We start from the raw sequence: 25,161 nt of genomic DNA on the forward strand, positions 1-25,161 counted from the left end.
ATAAGTGGATGTCTCCATCTAGTGTCCAACGTGTAGCTAGCACATTCTCAAACATTTATAGCAATGGAAAAGTATAAAATATCAAATACATAATCTAAGACAAATGATATATGCTTTTGTGTTGTGACTGTGCACATACTCTTACCCTACTTAAGAGAATTATAAAAAAACAAAAGACCTACTGTCACATTCATGTGCTAAGCTATGGACGTTTCCATGGAGACCAGTGAGTTAACTTGTGACATCACATTTGGAGCCAACTGTGAAAACACGTTTTTTTTTTACTTGCACGATTATTACCTTGTGATCCGCCCACCTCCAGCAAAGGGCAGAGACGCTATTTGCATGCGGAGCAAGAGCACCTCCCTTCGTGCAAGGAAGATTCTCCGACTCCTCTAACCGGACTTTCCTCTCTTGTGCTGCCCGCAGAGGAGGAAGTAACATCGGGGGATTCGCACGTCTCCTCTCCGCTCAACTCTGGAAAACAACCACCAAACTTCCGTAAACCTTTTAACAACTTTTTTTTTAGTTTCCTCCACCCCCATCAAATATGTCGGTGCAGACGAGCCAGAAAACCACAACGACCACCTACCGGACCATGAACGTGGCCTCGCCCTCGCCGGAGCCAGTGAGCGGCGGCGCGGTGTTGACGACGACGACGGCCCGCTCGGCCTCCCCGCTGCAATACACCGCAGTCAACGGCAACTACAGCACGCTTCGCTACCTGGTTCCGGTGCAGCCGGCCGTGCAGCAGCAGTCCTACGTGCTCATGCAGCAGCCAGTCATGCAGCAACCACTCATGCAGCAGGTGGTATCTCCCGTGTACCTGCAGGGCGTCCCCCGCTTGAGCGTCAGCAGCCTGGACTCGGACCTGGTGTTCCAGCAGCAGACCACGGTGAGGTTATTCGCGCCGTCCTTGAACGCAACACTTGTGTTGTTTGTAGTTGCAACCTACCACATCACAAAATTTTCTTTTAAAAGCGCATTTTCAGGTACACTAGCACCTACTACGACAATGACCTTTCAGTTTTTGATTGACGCTGTCATAAATGTGTTACTACGGTGGTACTTTGCTGCACTGTATCATGAAAATGTTGCTTGTAGTATTATAAACTGCCGGTGTCCGTGTACGTGTGTGAATAACACAGATAAATTCCAATGAGAAGTTACAGTAACTCCACTTACATGATCTAAAATGCAGCAAAAGACCCTGAACACAGCACAGTGGAACCTCAAAAGTTGAACAAAATCTAATAAAACGTAAAAAAAAACTACTCACAACCAGACAGACGTGTAATAGCACATAATAACTATTAGAGGCTAACTAAAATAACTAATTAATAACTAACTAAAAGTCAAAAACAATCTCAAACATCAAATATAAAGTAAAATGCCTGACCTCATTATATATATATATTACATATACGTATATTGACAGTATCTATTTAATGTTACCTATATTTACACCCGCTCTATGGTTATCATCACCCTTTTGCTCTAGCGCAGGTACTTCTATATATATTACATATACGTATATTGACAGTATCTACTTAATGTTAACTATATTTACATCCACTCTATGGTTATCATCACCCCTTTGCTCTCGCGGAGGTACTTCTATATATATTACATATACGTATATTGACAGTATCTACTTAATGTTAACTATATTTACACCCGCTCTATGGTTATCATCACCCCTTTGCTCTAGTGGAGGTACTTCCTTTGATGCTTACTGAGCTACAGTCTCATATGTATACTACATAATGTATAATGTTAATGTTATGTTCTTTGGTTATCATCACACTCAATGGTAGTGTCAAAAAATAAACACACTGATGCTCACTGAATTGAAGTTTCACAAGATTTGCCGACGTCACACATTAATGATGGTTTGACCTCCACATTTGTTTGACTTTCGAGGTTCCACTGTCATACGGGGCGTTTAAAGACAAAAACAGAAATACGGCAATGCATGATGATGTATCTTCATTTAGCTTCCCTGCAGGAGCGTACGCGTCATCCATGTGCAAAGTGCTGTCATTTGCATTACGACTGGCAGATATTTCGGCTTTGCCTTTGCATGCGTCAACAATTTCCGGAGCTTTTGTCTTTGTTGTGTCGGAGACGCATGCATGCGAAAAAAAAGTTCTCTCAGATGATGTTTTTGTTGTGGTGTCTGAATGCATGAATTTCTTAACACGCTGCTTTGACTTCTGGCGACCTATCATGAGAAATAATCTGTCATCACGGTGGAATTCACTCAAGAGTGATGTATGTGTTTTACCAGATGGAGTGAAATTAAAAGTCACACACACACTTACACCTCATCATGACACATGGAAGGTCCTGCACATGCTCCTAGATTGACCTCACTAACCTTTTGGCCTTTCTTTCAAGATTCCTCTATTCCTGCTTTCATTTAGTCTCCTTTATAACTCTTTAAAGGGGAACTGCAATTTTGTTGGGAATTTTGCTTATCATTTAGAATCCTTTTATGAAACATGAACACGTATTTCCTTCCCTTTTCTGTGCATTACACATGAGAAAACGAGTCAATATGATGCACCTCATTGGGACACACCTATTTTGACTATGAAGCCCGCTTAAAAAACCTCTAACAGTATTTGCATGGTTTGATATCCATGCTGTGATCATGCATTAACGCGCACAATGATGATAACATGAAATAGTTGCAGTATCTTGCCGTATTTTGATGATTTAAAACACAATGTCCGCTCTTCTCGGGATGGCTGTGTCTTCCAGCACAAGACGGGTGCTCCAGTTCTCAGGTAAAAAAAAAAATGCAGACGGCAAACGAGCATCTTGTTGAGTGTTTGTAGCAAAATCGAGAGCTAGGTATCCACTCTTGCGTCTGCGAATGACGCTGAGGCTAGCGAATAGTGACGCGTCGTGTTAGTCGGCTAGATAAAAATAGTTTTTCATGTTAGCTGCTACAATAATAATATCGCTGTAGCTTGGTTAATATTTTCTGTGAGGGCTTTAGAGTCAAAATAGGTATTTCCAATGATGTACGTTGTTAGCTAGCTCATATTAACTTGTTTTCTTGTGTTATAATGCACAGAAAAGCGAAAGTCATATGTGTTCATGTTTCACATAAGGATTGTGAATGAGGGCTTTAGAGTCAAAATAGGTATTTCCCATGCTGTCCGTTGTTAGCTAGCTCATATTAACTTGTTTTCTTGTGTTATAATGCACAGAAAAGCCAAAGTCATATGTGTTCATGTTTCACATAAAGATTGTTAATGAGGGCTTTAAGAGTTAAAATAGGTATTTCCCATGCTGTCCGTTGTTAGCTAGCTCATATTAACTTGTTTTCTTGTGTTATAATGCACAGAAAAGGGAAAGAAATATGTGTTCATGTTTCATATAAGGATTGTGAATGACGGGTAAAAGTGCAGTTCCCCTTTAATGGTACTGCAAGAATTCCTCTCCTTCTTTTTTATATATAAAAAAAACTACTTTCCATCCCAACAATTCTCACCTTTGAAAACGTTTGGTCTCCTGTTTGAGAAAGTGATTAAAAAAAAAAAAGAACCACGCCCCATCTGGACTGCCAAGGTGGCACACCTTTAAGCTCAAAGACAAGGGAAAAAAAAAAACCCTCACATTCTTTCACCAGGTTGGATCGGCCCGATTTGATTGCCTTGGTCAGAGGTTAGGAGGCGGAGCTGATAAATCTTGTCTGTAAGATATGTTGCTTTACTGTTCACGTCATGTAACGTCAGGCAGGTTTTGGTTGAATATGCAAACCCAATGTTGGTTACCCACACCCATATGTGTAACATGACATATCTCATGTGGTGGAATGAACACATATGTGTTGTATGCAGGTTCTTATTGTGCTCTTTTTCAAGGTGTTGGGACTTTAAAAAAACTCACTGTAGCTCTATTGTACAATCATTGTAATGATTCAAAATCAAACCTGAGTAGCTACAGTACTTCCTGTGCTTACGTTATGGAGTTGAACCGGCCCAGTGAGGCTGTAAAGTTGTTGTGATGGTACGAGAACAGTAGTAAAACGTTTGAGGCCAGTAACATTCTTCACGTTGTTGTTGTGCTGCCACTCGGTGTTGGAAGGCTCATTATGTAACGCTGTGTGGACCTTTTGTTCTTTTTAGTCTCCAGCAAACCTGCATTTAAACATAAAAGCAAAGTAAATGTTAATAAATATGTGAAATAGCCTGAAGGGGAGGTGTACATGACAGATATAGCTGTGAGAACTATTACAATAGTAATAATATTTTGGCCTCAAACTGTTTATAATGATCAGATCGCACAAGTGTGCCTCAGGCTGGCCTCAATAAAAGGCCAGTCCAAAGTGTGCAGTATAAACACACAACACAATGAAGGAGTGTGCAATCTGCATGCTGATTACAGGAACAAAATGGGTGCAAGTGTAAATGCCTCCCCCAGGAGGGTTTACTCACTTTGTTCATTCCGCTATAGAACCAACATGCCCAGGCGTTGATACATATACACAAAGTGAACCCTCTTGTTTCTTCTACTGCAACTTTTCACTCAAGTACAGTTTCTTTACAAAGTGGCATCACATGTGTGCATTTGCCAGTGGCCCCGCCTCCACCCAGGAAGATTCTTTTACTTTGTTCATTCCGCTATAGAACCAACATGCCCAGATGTTGATACAGATGGAGAATACAGTTTCTTTATAAAGTGACATTGCATGTGTGCATTCGCCAGTGGTCCCGCCTGCACCCAGGAGGGTTCTTCTACTTTGTTCATTCTGCTATAGAACCAACATGCCCAGGCATTGAGACAGATGCACAGAGTAAACCCTCTTGTCACTTCTACTGCAACCTTTCACCATATTTTTCATTGAAAACATAGTTCTGATGGAGAATACAGTTTCTTTACAAATTGGCATCACATGTGTGCATTTGCCAGTGGCCCCGTCTCCACCCAGGAGGATTCTTTTACTTTGTTCATTCCGCTATAGAACCAACATGCCCAGATGGAGAATACAGTTTCTTTATAAAGTGGCATTGCGTGTGTGCATTCGCCAGTGGTCCCGCCTGCACCCAGGAGGGTTCTTCTACTTTGTTCATTCTGCTATAGAACCAACATGCCCAGGCATTGAGACAGATGCACAGAGTAAACCCTCTTGTCACTTCTACTGCAACCTTTCACCATATTTTTCATTGAAAACATAGTTCTGATGGAGAATACAGCTTCTTTACAAAGTTGCATTGCTAATTTGGGGCCCGGTGTGCGTATTACAGCATTTTCAGTTATTTTTGCAGGTCTGTGTGAACAGGAATTCTTCAGATAACTTTAAAAAAATGCAAAGAATATACTAGGTTGTTGTAATGTGTGACTGACAGAGGTCTACTTTTATAGCAGTGTACAATCATCATGTGCTTGATGAGCCGACGGTGAACAAGGTTCCGGTCTGTTAATTTAACAAGCATTTAACAAACATCGAAAGCTTTTAGTCGTGGGCCGATCCAACTCAATGCACCACTCTGACTTTTCACAGAAACAGGAGAACAAAAATGTCTCAGTGCACTATCGTCGTGGGGGGGATTTAGTGGACTTTGTAGCTTCCTATGAATGTCCGTCTTTCTTCCCTCTTTGTCTTGACATCTTAGAGCGTGAGCAGGAACTCGTCCTCAGGGTTCAGCCTGTCCTCCAGTCCCACCAAGAGCCCCGAGCCCAGTGTGGAGGAGGAGGAAGAGGAGGAGGAGGAGGCAAGACGCACACAAACACACTCAAAGTTTAGCTTTTCCATTAAAAAAAAAAACACGTCCTTTTAATTGATTAAAATCGGCGGGAAGGAGATATCTTGTAACTGCACAAATATGTGTTATTTTTCCGCAGAGAGCCTTGCCTCTGTTTGGGTTACTGCACATTTATGTTGATAAAAATTAGAGAACTAAACAAATAAAACAGTAGCTCTAAAGAAATTGCATTTCTCCAGTATATGCAGTATTATATATTATACTATATAGTATTATATGCAGTAAACCTTTGGATCCACTTTGTCATTTGCTAGCATAGGAAAACATTTGGGGCTCTTGCAACAGTTCCTCTTAGGTTTTTATAATTGCATGGCATCCGTGTGTGTATTCTCAGTATTCTAGAGTATTCTTGAATCGAACCACTGACAGGAACAAGGGGGAAATCATCATCAAGGACACACCCATAATGATGAAGCATGTGAATTTTGTGAAGTAAGCTTTCCACTACTCAGTGTATACTGTATGTGATAAAGTATTTAAGGGTGTGTGTGTGTGTGTGTGTTGAGTCGAAGGCGTGTCCAGCCACTTCCCAGACATTTCTGCGGTGGGAGGGTACATTCCACTGAATTTCAACCTGCATGGTCACGTATAAATGGGTGTTGTCGACATTGAAGACAAGTGATTTACTGTACAGCAGTTACACTTTTTCTTGGAAGCACCTGTGAAGGTGTTCCAGTGTGATTACGCCTCGTTTCTTCACAGGACCAGATCGATATCTTTTCAATGTGTTGGAGACTCACAGCGAAGACGTTGTTCAGTCGGCTATTTCAACCCTCGTGACAAATCCTGAATACAACTTTGCTCGGAATTACTCAGATGCAGAGAGTACAAGGAATTAGGGATAAACCATTTATTCGGGGGGATATATAGATTATATTTACATATAATTTGATACTCGTTTTTTTGCTAATATCGGGCAGATATCTGGATTTGGACACCCCTAATTTTAATAATGCTATTACATTTATTTTATTTTTTGTATAAACACATTTATTCCAGAAATAATAAAAAATTAGATAATAATACAATATTCGGGGGCTGCACAATGGTCGAGTGGTTAGCGCAGACGTCACAGCTAGGAGACCCAAGTTCAATCCCACCCTTGGCCATCTCCGTGTGGAGTTTGCATGTTCTCCTAGTGCATGCAGGTACACCGGTTTCCTCCCACATTCCAAAAACATGCTACGTTAATTAGCGACTCCAAATTGTCCATAGGTATGAATGTGAGTGTGAATAGTAGTTTGTCTATATGTGCCCTGTGATTGGCTGGCCACCAGTCCAGGGTGTACCCCGCTGCTTGCCCGAAGATGGGGACCCTTGTGAGGATAAGCGGTAGAAAATGAATGAATACAATATTCTAGTTCATATTTTTAACGATTTTGTATATTTCCAATACCTAACTTTCTGCCTTTTCTCCAGAATATCTCTTTAATCTCCACCATAAATGACAGCTTTACAGATGACATGCCTACCGTAATACGTGTTGGTGTCACTTACAGTAAAGTCAATTTACTACTGTTTATTTTTCCTAACAGGGGGAAAAAGTAGGCATCTATTTGTGGCGTTGTGTTTCTTCTCTTTTATTATTGTGACTGCAGTTTGTAGACTATTTCAGTCTTTATTTTATGATTAACGAGTGAGGTCGAAGGTCAATTTTATCACGCCCTAACCGAAACTATCCCATCACCAAATGAGATGCATCAGATTATCTTCTGCCGGCAGACCCGTTTGCCGCAGCGAGGACAGAAATTTCCCCTCTTGTCTCCGAAGAGGCTTAGTTTTATCGGAAGATGACAAGCCACAAGCCACGCTCATCCGAGACGTTCGTTCGCACTTCGGCGAGGAATGTGAAGTATTGCCAGCTAATCACAGGAGAGCTTGTGGTGAAGCGAGGATGCTGAATAAGTTAGGGTGAAGTTTTCTTATAGTTTTGCTGTTGAGTGTCAAATTAAATACCTTCACATAGTGGAACGTTACCAGGAGACCACTCAGTATAAAGGTGTGTGTGTGTGTGGCGATGTAGGTCAGTGTGTGATCCAGTGGCTCTCAAGTAATCTAATATGTTGTTGTTGAGAGAGCAGAAGCAACGAGTCAGTTTACCACATTGTTTCTTTGCGTGAGTCTTTTGTGTTAGTTGGAATTTAGAGGCATCATTTGATTCAATTGTATTGCCGTTTAGAGATGCAGTTATCATTTTGCTTCTCTGTTAGTGCTCTGAATGCAGAAATGCACTCTATTGTAAATAAATTATTTATCGTGTGGAGTCTTGATATTTTGTTTTTTTTGTGTGACTTTAACCATGAAGTTGTCGTATTCCTCCTCCATACATACTCTGAAGGCAGAAATATACAGTGGTGTGAAAAAAATATGTCTTTTTTGCATTTTGTCAGACTTAAATGTTTTAGATCATCAAACAAATGAGTCAATGATAACACAACTGAAGACAAAATGCATTTTTTTTTAATTATTAAAGGAAAAAAAAAACGCCAAAGCTACAAAGCTGAAAAAGTGCTTTGTACGGCTTTGGGACTCCAGCTAACCACGGTGAGAGCCACAGTAGTGGTGAACACCAACAGTAAAATATGGTGGTGGTAGTGTGATGGTATGGGGATTTTTCACAGCATCACGACCTGGACTACTTTCTGTGATAAATGGATCATGAATTCTGCTTTTCTGGAGAATATCTAGCCATCTGTTGGTGACCTGACTCCAATTGAGATGCATGACTTTAAAATGGCGCTTCATGCTGGAAAAGCCTCCATTGTGGCTGAATGACAACAATTCTGCCAAAATTCCTCCATAAGAGACTCATTGCAAGTTCTTGCAAACGTTTGATTGCAGTTGTTTGCTGCTAAGGGTGGCCCAAGCGGTTATTAGCTTTAGGGGGCAATCACTTTTTCACACATGTGGGTTTGGATCACCCCTGTTTGTGTTCGGCTGTGTTATCATTGACTAATATTTAAATTTGTTTGATGACCTGAAACACTTAAGTGAGACAAACGTGCAAAAAAATAAAAATAAATGAGGAAGCAGACAAACACGGAATAGTAGTCTTTGTTTGTCGTCCATTGGTTTCGCAGCACCTTCGCTCACTTTCTGTGCAGGAATGACAGGCATGTCGGAGATGTAGGATTACCCCCACCTACCCATCCCACCCCCGCGGCGCTGAGACACACCCGTGTGAGCCCTCGCACGCTTTTTGACACTTGTTTTCCATTAATTGACTTGACAAGATGGATTAAGTATTATGATTTTCCCTTGTGACTTTTTGATTGAAGTCTGTCATTTCATCTTCCTGTTCATTAGATTGAAAAGATGATCAAATGATATCAAATTTAGGATGTTTACCTTAGTATGGATCGACCTCAAGTGCTGCAGGTATCGTGCAGATTTCAGTCCTGCTTTGACACAACAGTGTGACAAACACTCAGGCCCTTGTGGAATCTGGCGGGGGGAAAATGGGCACAGGCACACGCTGGCTATTTAAGAAGGGATGACGTCAGTGGAGCCCTGAAAGAAGCCAGACATGGTACAATTCAGAGTTCAAATTACACTCAGCCAACCTTGGGACTTGCATAGAGGATACGTGTGATGATAACCATAGAACCAACATGGGACTAAATTAGAAATTGAAACAATAATGCAGTATTATGGAAGTCAAACAGCATGACAGGGTGTGGGTAAGGCCCTCTTCTGGTGAAAGTGCACAATACGTTCTTCATAAAGGCATGAACTACAATGGAGAAGACATTTAATGACTAATTGGAAAGTATATGCGCAAGGCCGGGCTGCACGGCGGTCGAGTGGTTAGAGCGCAGACCTCACAGCTAGGAGACCAGGGTTCAATTCCACCCTCAGCCATCTCTGTGCGGAAGTTTGCATGTTCTCCCCGTGCGTGCGTGGGTTTTCTCCGGGTACTCCGGTTTCCTCCCACATTCCAAAAACATGCTAGGTTAATTGGCGACTCCAAATTGTCCATAGGTATGAATGTGAGTGTGAATGGTTGTTTGTCTATATGTGCCCTGTGATTGGCTGGCCACCAGTCCAGGGTGTACCCCGCCTCTCGCCCGAAGACAGCTGGGATAGGCTCCAGCAACCCCCCGCGACCCTCGTGAGGAAAAGCGGTAGAAAATGAATGAATGTCTACTATATTGGGTGATACAAGTGTACAAGTGACTATAGGGGTGTTATTTAATGTTTACAGGGCTCTAATAATGGTGAAAGAAGTACACTATACATGAATAAGAGTGTTTAGAAGGTCATAAATAGGTTTTATATACTCCATTTATTAACTTTAAATCCTAATTTCCAGAATCTCACTTATCGCGGTTACCAAATGTAGCTATCGCCATCCCTATATGTGCCCTTTGATTGGCTGGCCACCAGTCCAGGGTGTACCCCGCCTCTCGCCCAAAGACAGTTGGGATAGGCTCCAGCATCCCCGCGACCCTTGTGAGGAAAAGCAGTAGAAAATGAATGAATGAATGAATGAATGAATGAATGTCTACTATATCGGGTGATACTAGTGTCAAAGTGACTATAGGGGTGTTATTTCATGTTTACAGGGCTCTAATAATGGTGAAAGAAGTACACTATACATGAATAAGAGTGTTTAGAAGGTCATAAATAGGTTTTATATACTCCATTTATTAACTTTAAATCCTACTTTCCAGAGTCTCACTTATCGCGGTTACCAAATGTAGCTATCGCCATCCCTATATATTTGATTGGCTGGCCACCAGTCCAGGGTGTACCCCGCCTCTCACCCAAAGACAGTTGGGATAGGCTCCCCCCCAAACGACCCCCCAAAATGAATGAATGCAAGGCCTGCAGCTAAAGCCAATCACTCATTCATCATGTCAATGGACTGAATGGAACCACTGAGTGTAAACAGATGTTTTGCAATTATGTGGAGAGATAGACGTGTTTATAAAAAGTTAGCTTCTGTGTTTAAACTTGCATATCTGATATATGACTAACAAGTGTTTCCAGGAAGTTGAATCCTGCTAAAAATATCCTGAATTGATGTTTCGGTCGAGAGCTGAACAAGCACAGACATGCGGTATCAGACAGTAAGAGGCAAACTTTCGCTTGATTGTCATATCAGTCGCTGGAAGTTGAGAGTCAGTCAGGCAACAAGCTCACTAAAGAGGCTGACAGGTGGATGTTTGTAAAGAGTGAAGGTAGTATGCACGCGGCGTGACTTCACATAACAGGTTATGCAACATACGTGTGTGAGGTGATGGGTGTGTTTTGGACTTTGTTGGCTCAGTGCAGATGGAGCGAAGCAGTGCTTGCACACACACGGTGGGAACTCGGGCTACTGTCTTCACAGCCTGTCAAGTTCCATGTTTGGGAAAATCTTGTCTTAATTGTGGCTTTGACAGAAGGGCTTACTGTGGAATGCCGATACCGATGATTGAGATCCGAACAACTCCGCCTTTGCAGAGATAACAAGGCTCAGTTTGGACCTGCTAACTAAAGTTATAAGAGGTCAGGGGTTGACTTTTAGCATGTGGCCTGCCAACCTCATGCAGGCCATCAAACCTGCAATAAAAATTTGTTGTTCTGGTGATCAAGTCTGGTGCTTCTGTGTCTCATCAAACTTTATAGTGACATCACTAGCCACATTTACATGAGTTTATCTCTTTCCGAATGACCTTTCCGAAAGCAATGGTATCCATGGAAAGGAATATTCCAATCGCGTGTCTACATGCACCGCTATAATCAACCAGAATAGTCAATGGGGCATGCGTAGTAAAGCGTAAACACCAACATCACGTGGTACCGACTTCCTTGAGTTTTTCTTTCACTTGTTGGAATAACTCCGTATTGCCAGTTTTTCCTTCGTCCGGTCTTGAAATTTAGTTTGAATCAAAAACAAACTTTCCGCAGCAGTCCAGTGCCGATTGCTCGCCTCCATTTTTTTTAATCGAAGAACGTCTTGCTGAAAGAACGCACCCGGAAACAGGAAAAGATAAAGTACAATCTTGCTAATATTTTATAATTAAGCTCGGCACATGTTTTATATAGATATGTATTTTCGTTTTTTAATAAAACTGGACTTGTGAATGGCGTATAGAAGGTTTTGGCGCTAATGCACACGAAAGCTGCTTGCCAACAGCCAATAAACAACAGAAGAAGAAAAACACCACGAAGAAGAAGAACGCAGTTTGACAACTTTCCGTTTAAGCGGGTACAAGATACCTCAATCGGATTGGGGAAAGGAATATTCCACCCCTGCGAATCCCATTATATATTCATTCGGATTGGCACTTTTCTTTCGGAATGAGGTGTATATAAAGGTTAAATTCTTTCCGTTTGAGCAAATAACCCGAATGGAATTGGAATATTTGGGTCCATGTATACGTGGCTACTGACACCAAGTAATGAGTACTACATGTTGTCATGTCTTTGATTGTGTCTTCAGAAAATGCATCATGTATGAAAATAATGCAACGAGGGAATACTGTATTACTTACTAAACATCAGGAGTTGAAGTTGTGCATCTGCTCTATTCCTGACAGGAGGAAGAGGAAGATGAGGCGGTGGAGGTGGAGGAGGTGGAGATCGTCAACGTCATCCAGCAAAAGCCACCGCCGGCCATTGAGAAGATCTCCAGAACGGAAGTGAGGACCGACCTGAGCGACATCCAGGAAAATAAATTAGACACACGCTACTTCGCAGCCCTGCTGGCAGACGTGTACAGGAAGAACTGCGACATCCACTCCTGCATCTCCGAGCATGTGTCCAAGATCAGAGGACAGTAAGTACGCCGAGGATGAAGAGTAGCGATATATATATAAACTAATGGAATAAACACGTTCCTATTCATTGTCCTCAACAGGAAACTGGATCTCAGCAACGACAAGGTGAGTTAATGACAATCTACACTCACATTTATTCGGATACTACTTTTTTCTAATAGTGCTAATAATGCATCTTCAAGGGGGAGGACGTAGAAGCTCTTCTCCCTAAGGGAGCCACTGAACTGACCAAACAGCAAATCCGATACCTTCTGCAGGTAACAATCAGCAGATCTGGTTCCGTCTTGAAATTGCTGTATGAGCTCATTGTAAACAACAATGTGTGTGTTTTGTGTGTGTGTGTGTCAGACACGCCTGACTGCCGATAAGAGCATGCGTCTGCTGTTGTCCACCTTCAGCAGCCTGAGAGAGGAACTCCTTCACATGTCCGAAGACTTGCGGGTAAGAAGGCGTAACTTCAGTTGTTTGAAGACCACTAGAGACAAGTTAGAACACAACATCATTCAACATAGTTAAATACGACGCAAGGTTTATACTTCAGGACGGATGCTAATAACATATTTCCTCATGTAGTTTTACGTGACTGATAGGATGGGACACGTGTAGATCGAGACACGGGATAATAAGCTGCTGTGTGTGTGTCATAGCGTCTGGAGAACGAGAAGGAGTCCCTGGAGAGAGACCTGGCCTTCAAAGCGGATCAGGCTCGGCAGTACGACAGCCTCCTGGAGGATGTCCGTGAAAACAACCGTCAGCTTCAGGTAAAATGTCACGTTTAAGCCTGTCCAGTTCCGTGTGATACGGTTTGGAATAGTGTTTCCGTTTTTTTGGGATATGTAAGCGGGATGGCGATAGCTACATTTGGTAACCGCGATAAGTGAGATTCTGCAAAGTAGGATTTAAAGTTAATAAATGGAGTATATAAAACCTATTTATGACCTTCTAAACACTCTTATTCATATATAGTGTACTTTTTTCACCATTATTAGAGCCCTGTAGACATGAAATAACACCCCTATAGTCACTTTTACACTTCTATCACCCAGTATAGTAGACATTCATTCATTTGTCGTGCTGGAGAGGCGAGGTACACCCTGGACTGGTCGCCAGCCAATCACAGGGCACATATAGACAAACAACCATTCACACTCACATTCATACCTATGGACAATTTGGAGTCGCCAATTAACCTAGCATGTTTTTGGAATGTGCGGGGAGAACATGCGAACTCCACACAGAGATGGCCGAGGGTGGAATTGAACCCTGGTCTCCTAGGTGTGAGGTCTGCGCGCTAACCACTCAACCACCGTGCCGCCCTATAGTAGACATAATATAAATAAGCCATCTTAGGCATGCAGGATAGCTTTGACAGCGTACTTCCTGGTGGCTATTGTCTCAATGTAATGTTCCACTACACCTACAGATCAATGTAGTGTGCTGCTTTTGATAGTTAAAGACAGACTCACAGCCAATAATCAATAAGAAGACAAAAATGTACCACTTCCAGTCAGAATAGGAGAACCTTTTTTCCTTCTGTCATTTAAAAAAAAATGCGATATATTGTTTATATCTCTTGAATCAGCTGTTATTCGCGTCTTCAGTAGAAACTCTCATCTTCTTCCTGCGTCCAGCTCTCCCTGAAACAAACCACAGCTTCCCAGCGTTCCCTAGAGAGCCAGCTGATGAGCGCCCGAAACAACGACTCTGGTCGCGACTTCACCATCAAAGAATTGGAGGTGCGCATCAGGGCTTTGGAGAAGGAAAACGAGATGCTGCGACAGAAGGTAACCTTTGCCGCCCCCCGTTTCAACCTCTGACATGAAGTGCACCAAAATATACAAGAAGAATATTTGCCCCCCCCCTAGCAGGCAGGCCAGGCCAACAGCACCACGCTGCACATCAGGACCGAAGAATTGTCGCGTCAATTTAGCGAGCAGCTCGGAGCGATGAGACAGGAAAAGGACAAAGAGATCGAGCGGCTGCGGGTGCGTGGGGATACATTGCGGTCATATACCGCTACGGGTTTCTCGTTTAAGTCGCATCATTTCCGACATCCTTCCTTCAGACTCAGATTACAAGAATGCAAACAGAGATCACAACCGAGAGATCCTCGTCGGCGTCAGAGAAGAGCCTCCAGTTGAAGATCTCGGAGCTGCTGGCCATGCTGGAGCAGAGACAGACCACCATTAAGAGACAGGAGGAGGTCTTGAGACACAGCACGCTCATTCGGTTTGTTCTCATGACGCAAATCGGCTGATTTCCATCATCATTTCATCCACAGGAGATCAGGAGGCTCATGACGGACAGGACCGACAGCTCCAAGAACGTCACAAAGACCATCATCACAAAGAGGTATGCCTGCGAGACCGTGCTGCTGGTGACTTCATCATCAGCAAGCCCTACCTGAAAACGTTGTCTTTTATCATTGCAGATACAGAAACCAGTACCCCATTCTTGGCCTGCTGGGTGACGACTACCAGACCACTTCGTCTCTAAACGAGGACAAGACCATCGTCATCGAGAGTAGCGGGGAGGTTATCAGACGGGTATGAAGTATTAGTCAAATGCTACTGATTACTCACAGTACTAGAAACAAGCACCACACAAACACTATTATATGAGGAAATGGCGCCTCTTGGTGGTCAAGAGGTGCTACTGCAGGAATTTCTTCTTTGGCCACTTAAGGCCGGACATTTTCTTGACATTATTCGATAGTTTATAGTTCCATGATATGTAACTACATGGCTTAACAATTCACTCACTGAACTATTAAAAGATGTGTCTGCTTCTCTCTAACAGGAATGAGAGAAGAAGAAGAAAAAGAAGATCGAGACATTACCCGTCCTGTCTCCACCATCGTCCCGAGTCTACCCTAAACATGGGATTCTCACTTTTTCATGACTTTTTACACACAAAATACTAATTCCAGAAATACTACATTGACTAATTAGCAGCAAAAATGCTTTTTAGATTTTCCGTAGAGCCATCACAGGCACACGGAAGGTGGAATTGTTGCTATTCTGCATGTAAATATTTAAATATATATTTGTGATACGGGCGTGCTCAGTTTAAAGTTTCGAGAAACGCCGTGATAAATGTCCGGGGGAGTTTTGCTTTGCAATTTAGATCATAATCTATTTAAGGATTGTATTTTTTTTCACAGACAGTGGGGGAGAGGTTGCATGAAGAGATGGGAGGTGTTTGGGTCAGGTGGGGCCTTGGTTTACTGCGTTTAAGAACATTTTTTAAAGGATAGTATGATGTTTATTGTGTTGTTAGTGTTGTGAATTGGGTTGAAACGGCTGCAGCTAACCTACAGTTAGTGACCATGTTGCATGGAAACCGCCTTAAATGTTCTAAAAGAACATTTAGCATAAATATTTTTGAAAAATTGAGCGCTAGCACATCTTTAGGCAGCACAATTCCACAAATATGGTTATCCTATATACTGTAATCACATTTCCACCAAGAATTACAGTTCAGTTTAGGTTCATAAAAGTAAACAAAGAACATTTGTCAATACATATATGGGCAGCAGCTCTTCCCACAAACAAATGGCCAATATTGGCATATCGACTTACATCTTTTTGGTACCTCAACACAAGGGGCAACAAAAGGTGCCAAAAATTGCATACCGTACCGTACTGTGCCATAGTTCCTGGTGGAAACTGTCCAATTAGTAGTACCTTGAGTCATTGGCATGCTCCCAAGTTGGCTATTTACTTCCCAGTATGCTAAGCTAATTTAACTGGTTGTAGCTAATTTATGAATAGATGCTATATATGTGCTTGTAGTTTTCTGTGTTTCTAAGCGATTTGGGGCAGCTTTAGCTCGGCTACTGTGTTTCTGCTGTAATAAGTTTGGGAATAAAATCAATAACTTTCAATGTGTAACTGTTGTGTTTACTTTAGATTCTTCATAAAAAATGCTACACGTAGCTAGACATGCTAAAAAAGTGTGTACGATGTACATATGCAGTACCTCCGCTACTCTGCAGAGGGCACCAGCGAGGCATAAGAATCTATAGAGGAATAGTAGACACTTAAACTACACTTAAGACAGCGACTGGACTACAAAATATGCATTTACCATAAATGAAGCTAATGTGTTTACTTTGTAACTAAGTAACCGCACTGTTTTTGAAGGAATATAACCTGAGGAGGCACCCATCAGGCGGATTTTACAATGTACATATGCAGTACTTCCGCCACTCTGCAGAGGGCAACAGCGAGACATACGTATCACAACTGTAGAAGAAAAGCAGACACTTAAAAGTACACTTAAGACAGCGACTGCACTACAAAATATGCATTTAACCATAAATGAAGCTAATGTGTTTACTTTGTAACTAAGTAACCACACAGGAATATAACCTGTTATTGACAGGTGAGATGATTCTGAATTTTTTAATTTGGACCCAAAAATACGTATTTACTTCCCAGTTTACTAAAGCTAATTTAGCTGGTTGTAGCTAATTTATGAATAGATGCTATATATGTGCTTGTATTTTTCCGTGTTTCTAAGCGATTTGGGGCAGCTTTAGCTCGGCTACTGTGTTTCTGCTGTAAGAAATTTGGGAATAAAATCAATAACTTTCAATTTGTAACTGTTGTGTTTACTTTATGCTAAACGTAGACACGTAGCTAGACATGCTAAGAAATATGTTCGATGTGCATATGCAGTACTTCCTCCACTCTGCAGGGGGCAACAGCGAGGCATACGCATCACAACAACTGTAGTAGACTTTAAAATACTACCTTAGAATACAAAATATGCATTCACCATAAATGAGGCTAATGTGTTTACTTTGTAACTAAGTACAGTAAAGTGTCGTTATATCAATATTCTCGGGAGTCGGAAAAAATACCGATATAACCGGACTATCCATATATCCGATCCTGCGCCGAACGGCATTAAAAGTGGGCGGATCTTTGATATGGCATGTAATTTTCTCCTTGAGTTCATGGATTGCGTATCTAGCATGCTTTTGTACTACAATACATTTTGTACTACAGTAAATAAAAATAAATTTACGCTGTAGTGATTACCGGTTACCGGGACATAATTCACCCCGGAACATAATTCACCCCGGAACTATCGATAGGGAAGATGTTGCCACCCAGAGGGGTAGGCGAGAGGGACGGGTGTTTTCCGCTGTGTGTGCTGCACTCTGGTGGTGGAAGTGTGAAAAATAAAGTTGACTGGAAGCAGCCGTTCGCCGTGTTCTTTTTTGGTATTGAAATCCTTAAGCAAAGATTGATTTAAGCTGCTTTTGTATCGATATAAGCAGACCAAATTGGCTGGCGGGAGATGAAAAGGGCATCCTACTAACCGGATTATCATAATAACCGTGTATCGTACTAACAGAGCTAATTATATCATAAAAGACTAGAAATTTGCCGGGAAATGAAAATAGTATCGTAATAAGTAGTAATTCGTTTTAACCGATATCGATACAACGAGACTTTACTGTAAACGCACTGTTTTTGGAGGAATATAACCCGAGGAGGCACTTTCAGGCGGAACAAATCTGTCCCTTTGACAAATGTAATTGAGGACCCCTGTTCAAAAGAATCCTCTCCAAAGCTGCTGCAACCAAAGCCGCCGCCAGCAGAGAGCGCCACTGACTCTGCGCTCCTTTTGCTGCGGGGGTCATTGAGTGGAGCGCAGAATAATGAGGTCATGGCAGCTCTGTAGGGCTTGTTGGCTGCCTGTCCACTGGCTTTCCCTTCTCCCGAAGACAAAAGTTGCTCGCTGAAAGTCCCGTCCAGAATATAAAAGAGACACACATGAAGGATCGGCTGGTTGAAAAGTGTAAGCCAATAGCGGTCGTGCGCAATACTTCATCTGCCTGCCGTCCTCTGTCCTCGTCTCACTTTCACATTTCTTGACTGAATCGATGATGGGGGGCCATTCTACAGTATGTAGGCCTTGTAAATTAATGATGAGGCGTGACTGTGGGGAGGGTGGGCGGTGTTGAAAACAATTAAAAATCAAAATTCAGCCTCAGATGGGACACTCCTGATGATGATTATATTTGGAACTTTGCAATGTATTAACGAGCAGTCATCTTCGACTACACTAAAAATGCAAAAATATGATATAATAAACACAGCAGACTGAGTTCCTTGTTTTTCACTTTGCGAAGTAAGATTCCTTATTTATAAATAGAATATTTCTGTAGTTACAACATAGAATACCTATTTACGACCTTCTATAGTATGTTTTCCAACATTAGAGCCCTCTAGACATGAAATAACACCCCTATAGTCAACTTTACACTTGTATTATCCACCATGGCAGACATAATAAGACATTAATAAGTCATTTAAGACAAAAATAAGACTCATGCTCATGTGTGTAAACATATTCCTTAGGTGTTCAGAGATGAGTATCAGCGTTGCGTGGGTAGCAGCCGTAACAGTCGAAAGTGTGTATCTGCATTAAAAACCTGTTGTTTCTGCGATCAAGTCTGGTATTTGTGTGCCTCAGCGATCATTACAGTAAGTTACTGACACTTCGTATGTAGAAAAATACATATAAAATAATATCATTGAATGCGTCTTTTCAAAGCCTTAATTGTATTTTAGTTCTTGTAGACATGTTATGCTTGAAAATGCCTAATTTAGGTAAAAATGTTTGCTTAAATATGCATTTTATTCAACTAATAGTAGGCAATTTTTTGAAAAACTGTAGTAGAGTGAAGTAAAGTTGTGGGCCTGACTGTTAGGTCGATAAAAAACGGGAAAAGAACCGGTTCAGAGTGTCCGGTAGGATAGGAAGAATGACTGTAATATCTAATATTACATATAATTACATATAATACATACAGTATATAATATGTAAACCCAATCTCCTCTGAGGCCTGGGGGGGTTTTCAGAGGCAGGAAGAGCGAGACATCAAAGTTGTTATTAGCCATAATCAATGCCTCGGCATTATGAGGCCTACCCTCCACTGCCATCACTAATCAGATCAATATGCTTCATTGGCATGGACGGTTGGTACTCTACTGATATTGGCAGAAAAAGAGCATGATTTTTCATGATTGACACTATCAGTAAGGTATTAATTTCACTTTATGGTTATAGCGGTAGCTAAATAATGTAACGGCTCTTGTATTAAATCTCATTACATTCAAGGTTTTCCCCTATTGATTTTATTTGAAAAAGCTACACATCAAAATGAAAGCCCCATTCAACCATATTGACCCTCCCTCCACCTCCATAGCAGCCTGCCAGGCCCTATCGACCCTTTTTACCCCCAGCAACCGGGCCCTGCGCCTCGGATAGGTTGTCCAGTAGAGCTCCCTCTGGAGTGTGGGTATATGAAGTAGAATCTACACGGGTTCGGGAACATATAAACTCAGATAGTTAAGGGTCTAAGTCATGCTCAATGATTTCACATTGTTATTGTATCACAGTCGGCTGCATCTGCGCTTCAGAAGGCAGCGGATGTGTCTGGGAGGGACCCAGCAGAGGTGGCTAAACCTGCTTTTCATTCAGGTTTTCAGTTAATAATGTGACAAGACTAGAAATAAATGCATTGTGATATAGAAAACGTGAGTTGGGCCTTGGTGAGCCCTCACATTGTGATCGGTATTGGTATCGTTGTCAGACCATTTCACTCATGGATCATCGGATTCTGTATCGGCAGCATAAAATCCCTAGTTTTTATTATTAGGTACACGTTTTTATTACATCTGTTGGTTATATTACAACATTTGATCAGGTTATGAATAAATATGTATGATTGCTTGAACTAATTTTGTAGTGCAACTGTGATGTCAGACATCAGTTACACAGTGTATGTGCTTTTACAACAACAACACAGTATAAATACAATATAAAGCATGGTGCTATGATGTCGAAAAGCACAGTGGAGTCATCAGAGGTATCGACACTTTAATACATTTTTGTGATATACCTGTGCTTGGGTTAACCGGATGTAGAACCATGTCACTTCAGCTTCAACTATTTAGGACATTTAGTCATATTTTTGTTGAAATGTTTAAGATTGGAAGGTGATCCATGATTGCAGGCAAAGAGTCGTACCAACAAAGATGGACTTCCCCAGCGTGACTGGCGATGGTCTATACCCAGGAGCCAAGCTTCACTCACCATCCAGCTGCTACAAGGTGCTCTCTGTTCTGGGTGAGGGCACCTTTGGGAAAGTGGCAAAATGCCACAAGTTGGACAACAACAAGACAGTAGCGCTGAAAATGATCAGGAATCAAGGGAACTTTGCCGTTCAGGCGAGGTTTGAGGTAGACCATGTCACTCGAGTGTTGTCACTATTGAGATGAATGCAAACTAATGCAATCCCAAAATATCTGCAGATTGAGGCGCTACAGAAAATCCAAGTGTTGGAAAACTCCAAACACCACTTAGTTCAGTGGAACAGCACATTCTGTGACATGGGTTATATTTGTCTTGAATTCGAATACCTGGACAAAAGTCTTTTCGACTTCATGAAGGAGCGACATTTCAAGCCTCTTCAAGTGAAAGAGATCCGACCCATCGTCCATCAGGTAGGTTGACTACTCAAGTCAGCATTAAGTAAATCAGGCCCCAATTTAACTGCCACTTTTTTTAGCTCGCTAGGGCTCTCGAACACTTGCAGGCTGCATGTATGATTCACGGCGACCTCAAGTTGGAGAACATCATGTTCATCAACCATCAACAGCAGCCCTATCGGGTCAAAGTCATTGACTTTGGCTTGACCCACGAAATCTCAGACGCCAGACAGGGCTCTTATATTCAGAGTCGTCCGTATCGGTGATTAAGTGGAGTCGTGCTGCGAGATAATTTCCGTGGCCTTGACTTCTTGATCCTTTCTCAGGTCTCCAGAGATTTTGGTGGGGGCACCGTACAACGAGGCGATAGATATGTGGTCTGTGGGATGTGTGACTGCTTTCTTGTACACCGGTACGCTGATATTCCCTGGAAAGAACAACTACGAAATGGTACGTGATGCGGTTCATCCTGAACTAAATTGGGAAGCAATACCACAGTTGCCTTTCTGTACTGGTGTGTCAAAAGTCAAAGGAATTGGATCTTAGTCGGAATATAGCAGTCCATTCATTAAGTGTATCGGTGTTTGGATTGACAGGTTTTTCAATTTGTGTCTTTGTTGTTGTATTTCATCTTCAGATACGATATATCACGGAGACTCAAGGTCCGTTTCCGGATAGCCTTCTGGCTTCTGGCAAAAACACTGGACAATTTTTCCACAGGGAAAACGAAACCAGTCTCTGGAGCATTAAGGTACATTCCACCATTTATGCTGTCAAATTCCTAAAACTTTGCAAAAAAGTTGAATATTCCCAGCTTATCAAGACTAAACCTAAATACTGTCTCTCTTCAGACAATGGAAAAGTACCAGCAAGAGACGGGAATAGTGGTCAAGACAGTCAGAAGGCTTAAGTTAAGCTCTCTTGACCACCTCCTTCAAGTACGTTGTCACTCAAAAACATCACCAAAAAAAATCACCATGAGGTTCTGACTTGTGTGATTTTTTTTTTTTAGCTCCAGCAGTTCCAGTGGTGTCTCACTAAGCACCCGTCGGAACAGGTCGTGTATTCAGCCGACATGCAGATGTTTGTGGACATGCTGAAGGGAATGTTCCACCTCGATGCATCCCAGCGGATGACGCCTCGTCAGGTGCTGGATCATCACTTCATCAGCATGAGCCACCTATGGCCTCATTTTGCCGTCAGCCCTCAGTAAGCCGTCAATCTGATGATCATTGTGTCGTATTTTCACTTGCTCTTCATTGGGTTGGTCATTTTTGTGGTGGTCAGCGTCAGGTTTTGCTGCGGGATAATGGCGGTCTGTGAGAGCAAAGTACCTCATGGCAGGAAGTCTGGAGCTTTGCAGCAGAAGACATCAAAGATGACACACTCCGTACTGCCCTGCCTTCCCTCGGAGAAGGTTAATAAAAAAACTGGTCCTTGCAGGATCAAGAACAGAGTCCAGTCAAGACAGAAGAAGAAACCTAAGCCTGGCGTGGTTGAACAACCGAACAATTTCCACAAAAAGCTAAAGACAGAAGCTCAGCACAGGTAAGCTGGAATACAGCATCTTCACACTAGAAAGGAGATTCCAGGTTGTCACTTCTAATTCCCGTATTCCTCATAAAGTTGCATGTCCGACCACCTCTACGTCAAGTCTCTGGTTGACTCCACGCAACCCGCCCAAGTTCCTGGTAGGAGCAGCTTAAGTCAGTCCAAGCTCTCCAAGAATACAAAGCAGTGTCCAGATCTTCATGTAAAAAAGGAGCCAAGGGTGTCGCTAAGGAAGGTCAAAAAGAAGCCTCAGGATGAAGGACAGAACTGAATCCCAACGTCAGATGAGGGTTAAGGAGCGGAGAACATGGGACAGTCGTAAGAACGATGAATGGACCATCAGGATCTCTCGACATTGGGGTAGGATTTCAAAAATAAAGGCCTACAATGGTTGGGTTGTTAATATTAGGACTTCATCAATCAAAATTTGTTCTCAATCAGAAATCACTCCACACTCTTTATTGCTCTCTGGTTCTACCATATCTTACTTATTGTGTGGAAATATGGGCTAATAACTATAAAAGCAATCTTCACTCGCTAAATGTACTGCAAAAAAGGTCAGTAAGGATAATTCATAATGCCGCCTACAGAGAACATACTAACTCCTTATTTCTAAAATCAAGAAAACTTGCTGATATAGTTCATCTTCAAACAGCTAAAATAATACATAAGGCTAAAAATAACCAATTAGCTAAAAATGTCATCCAATACTTCTCTACAAGAGAGGAGAAATAGGATCTCAGGGAAGAACTACATTTGAAACACTTATATGCTAGGACTACGTTAAAAAGCCATAGCATTTCAGTATGTGGAATCAAACTATGGGATGGATTGAGTAAGGAAATCAAACAATGCACAACGATGAGCCAATTCAAGAAACAATACAAGCAGTTGATGTTTGCTAAATACAAGGATGAAGAGTCTTGAACCAGTCATGATGTGCTATATATATATATATCATTATATTGATGGTTACTATGGTACCCATTATGTCATTGGATGGTCATATCACCTCGTACTTCAGTACGTGGTACATTATTTAAAAAAACAAAAACAAAAAAAACCTTAAACTGTATTATGGAAAGCAGGAAGTGAACAAATGTAACAGTTACTGATTGTAAAAGTACCAGATGGAGGGGTAGGATTTAATAAGCTTTGCTTCTTCCTACTCCTTTTGGACATGTGGAACTGTGAACTGATTAGATGCATTCAATTGTAATCTGATGCATGTTCAAATGAAATTAAACCATAATGACACACCACCTTAAAACACTAAAACTGGAATTTTTACTGAATAAACCACCCATAATGTACATGAATAAATGATTGTGGAATTTACTAAATGAACTACCAACGATAAAGCACTGAATATCAAGATTGTGAACGATCCCTTCTTTTTTTTGCTTCCAAGCAAAAACATCACAAAAATGAAAAGAAACTAAAAAAAACTCACCAAAATGTCCACTACATGATCGTAGAACGCTAGCTTCTCCGTCACCTCGACATCACATATGTTAGCTCAGCGCTGCCTGCTCGGTGCGGATCCCCACCCACTTTGCTTTGTATCAAAGACTTCTGGAGCTTCTGACACATAGTCCCTTTGATTACCATAATGACCCAGCATGCTTTGAGGCACAATATTGGTTTGGTGTTGTACATAGATATTAGAGTTGCAGTTATTCATTCATTCATTTTCTACCGCTTTTTTCCTCACATGGGTCGTGGGGGGTGCTGGAGCCCTGGACTGGTGGCCAGCCAATCACAGGGCACATATAGACAAACAACCATTCACACTCACATTCATACCTATGGACAATTTGGAGTCGCTAATTAACCTAGCATGTTTTTGGAATGTGGGAGGAAACCGGAGTACCCGGAGAAAACCCACGCATGCACGTGGAGAACATGCAAACTCCACACAGAGATGGCCGACGGTGGAATTGAACCCTGGTCTCCTAGCTGAGTTGCAGTTATATTAGAGAATTTTGCACTGTGATTTTATACATAAGCCGATGCCATCATCCAATTATCTTCTATTGTAGCTTTGATGCAGCCATTTTTAAAACGCCTTTGTTCCTAAAGAATTTCCCTGAGCTAAACCCCTTTTGTCATTTATTTTCACACCCGTCATCCCTCCCCGTCTCGAGTGAACAGGGCGGGTCCGAGCGAGCAAAAGTGGGCATGTCCCACTGATGCACTCCCCCTCTCATTAATAAAACTTTTATTCACAATCCAGGAAATGCATTCGAGCCCCGGTGGCTGGAGCTCCTCTCAGACAGAGGAAATGGCCGCCTGGCTGACAGCCAATCCTGCTATTTCAAGGGCTTCATCCGGAGCCAATCAAGCCGGGCCTGGTCACTTAATGGATCAGTGTCTGGACTCATCTGCGTGCCCACATATCAAAGGCAATTAGAGAGGGGGGGGGTGTGGGTGTGACCGGACAACGAGCTACAGGGACGGGACGCTGGGAAGTGTTGAAATAAATGTTAAAAACAAAAAATGATTGACATTTACAGTTTTACCAGTTACATTAAAATATCAGTGCGGTGT

The 25,161-nt window shown here is 42.0% G+C and overlaps 2 protein-coding genes and 1 long non-coding RNA gene across 5 annotated transcripts; 2 read left to right on the top strand and 1 right to left on the bottom strand.

The window, feature by feature from the left end:
* Positions 1 to 113: 113 nt before the first annotated feature.
* On the bottom strand, positions 114 to 13,313 carry LOC144894551 (uncharacterized). 2 transcript variants are annotated; one of them, XR_013625164.1, is made up of 4 exons: positions 12,263 to 13,313; positions 9,129 to 9,290; positions 3,977 to 4,154; positions 114 to 951 (listed from the first exon to the last, which is right to left on the bottom strand). It is a non-coding gene; the product is annotated as an uncharacterized LOC144894551 (long non-coding RNA). The 2 variants fall into 2 exon arrangements; XR_013625163.1 differs by lacking the exon at positions 114 to 951 and having other exon boundaries at positions 3,810 to 4,154.
* On the top strand, positions 341 to 16,433 carry pof1b (POF1B actin binding protein). Of its 2 annotated transcripts, none has more exons than XM_058086196.2 (12): positions 341 to 895; positions 12,308 to 12,546; positions 12,628 to 12,652; positions 12,730 to 12,804; positions 12,896 to 12,988; positions 13,195 to 13,308; positions 14,179 to 14,331; positions 14,416 to 14,532; positions 14,613 to 14,750; positions 14,829 to 14,899; positions 14,979 to 15,093; positions 15,347 to 16,433. In XM_058086196.2, exons 1-12 carry the CDS (start codon positions 551 to 553, stop codon positions 15,350 to 15,352), a joined length of 1,491 nt encoding a protein of 496 aa, XP_057942179.2. In that variant the 5' UTR covers positions 341 to 550; the 3' UTR covers positions 15,353 to 16,433. The 2 variants fall into 2 exon arrangements, with proteins under 2 accessions (XP_057942179.2, XP_057942178.2); XM_058086195.2 differs by having other exon boundaries at positions 346 to 895; positions 14,413 to 14,532.
* Positions 16,434 to 20,446: 4,013 nt separating this feature from the next.
* On the top strand, positions 20,447 to 22,894 carry LOC131137837 (homeodomain-interacting protein kinase 2-like). Its single transcript, XM_058086194.2, has 9 exons — positions 20,447 to 20,811; positions 20,884 to 21,075; positions 21,141 to 21,322; positions 21,387 to 21,510; positions 21,698 to 21,811; positions 21,912 to 21,998; positions 22,073 to 22,269; positions 22,348 to 22,608; positions 22,687 to 22,894. Exons 1-9 carry the CDS (start codon positions 20,608 to 20,610, stop codon positions 22,880 to 22,882), a joined length of 1,557 nt encoding a protein of 518 aa, XP_057942177.2. The 5' UTR covers positions 20,447 to 20,607; the 3' UTR covers positions 22,883 to 22,894.
* Positions 22,895 to 25,161: the final 2,267 nt, after the last annotated feature.

Source organism: Doryrhamphus excisus, linkage group LG21 (genome assembly GCF_037039965.1).
Source record: "Doryrhamphus excisus strain RoL-2023G ecotype Guam linkage group LG21, RoL_Dexc_Guam_v1.1, whole genome shotgun sequence".
NCBI lineage: Eukaryota > Metazoa > Chordata > Actinopteri > Syngnathiformes > Syngnathidae > Doryrhamphus > Doryrhamphus excisus.

Bases quoted from the DNA above. Each gene is read 5' to 3' on its own strand.
- LOC131137837 (XM_058086194.2), top strand. From the start codon at position 20,608: ATGGACTTCCCCAGCGTGACTGGCGATGGTCTATACCCAGGAGCCAAG. The intron at 21,999-22,072 runs GTACGTTGTCAC...TTTTTTTTTTAG, and splicing joins CTCTTGACCACCTCCTTCAA to CTCCAGCAGTTCCAGTGGTG. The intron at 22,270-22,347 runs GTAAGCCGTCAA...TGTGGTGGTCAG, and splicing joins CATTTTGCCGTCAGCCCTCA to CGTCAGGTTTTGCTGCGGGA.
- pof1b (XM_058086195.2), top strand. From the start codon at position 551: ATGTCGGTGCAGACGAGCCAGAAAACCACAACGACCACCTACCGGACC. The intron at 12,989-13,194 runs GTAAGAAGGCGT...TGTGTGTCATAG, and splicing joins ACATGTCCGAAGACTTGCGG to CGTCTGGAGAACGAGAAGGA. The intron at 14,533-14,612 runs GTGCGTGGGGAT...TCCTTCCTTCAG, and splicing joins AAGAGATCGAGCGGCTGCGG to ACTCAGATTACAAGAATGCA.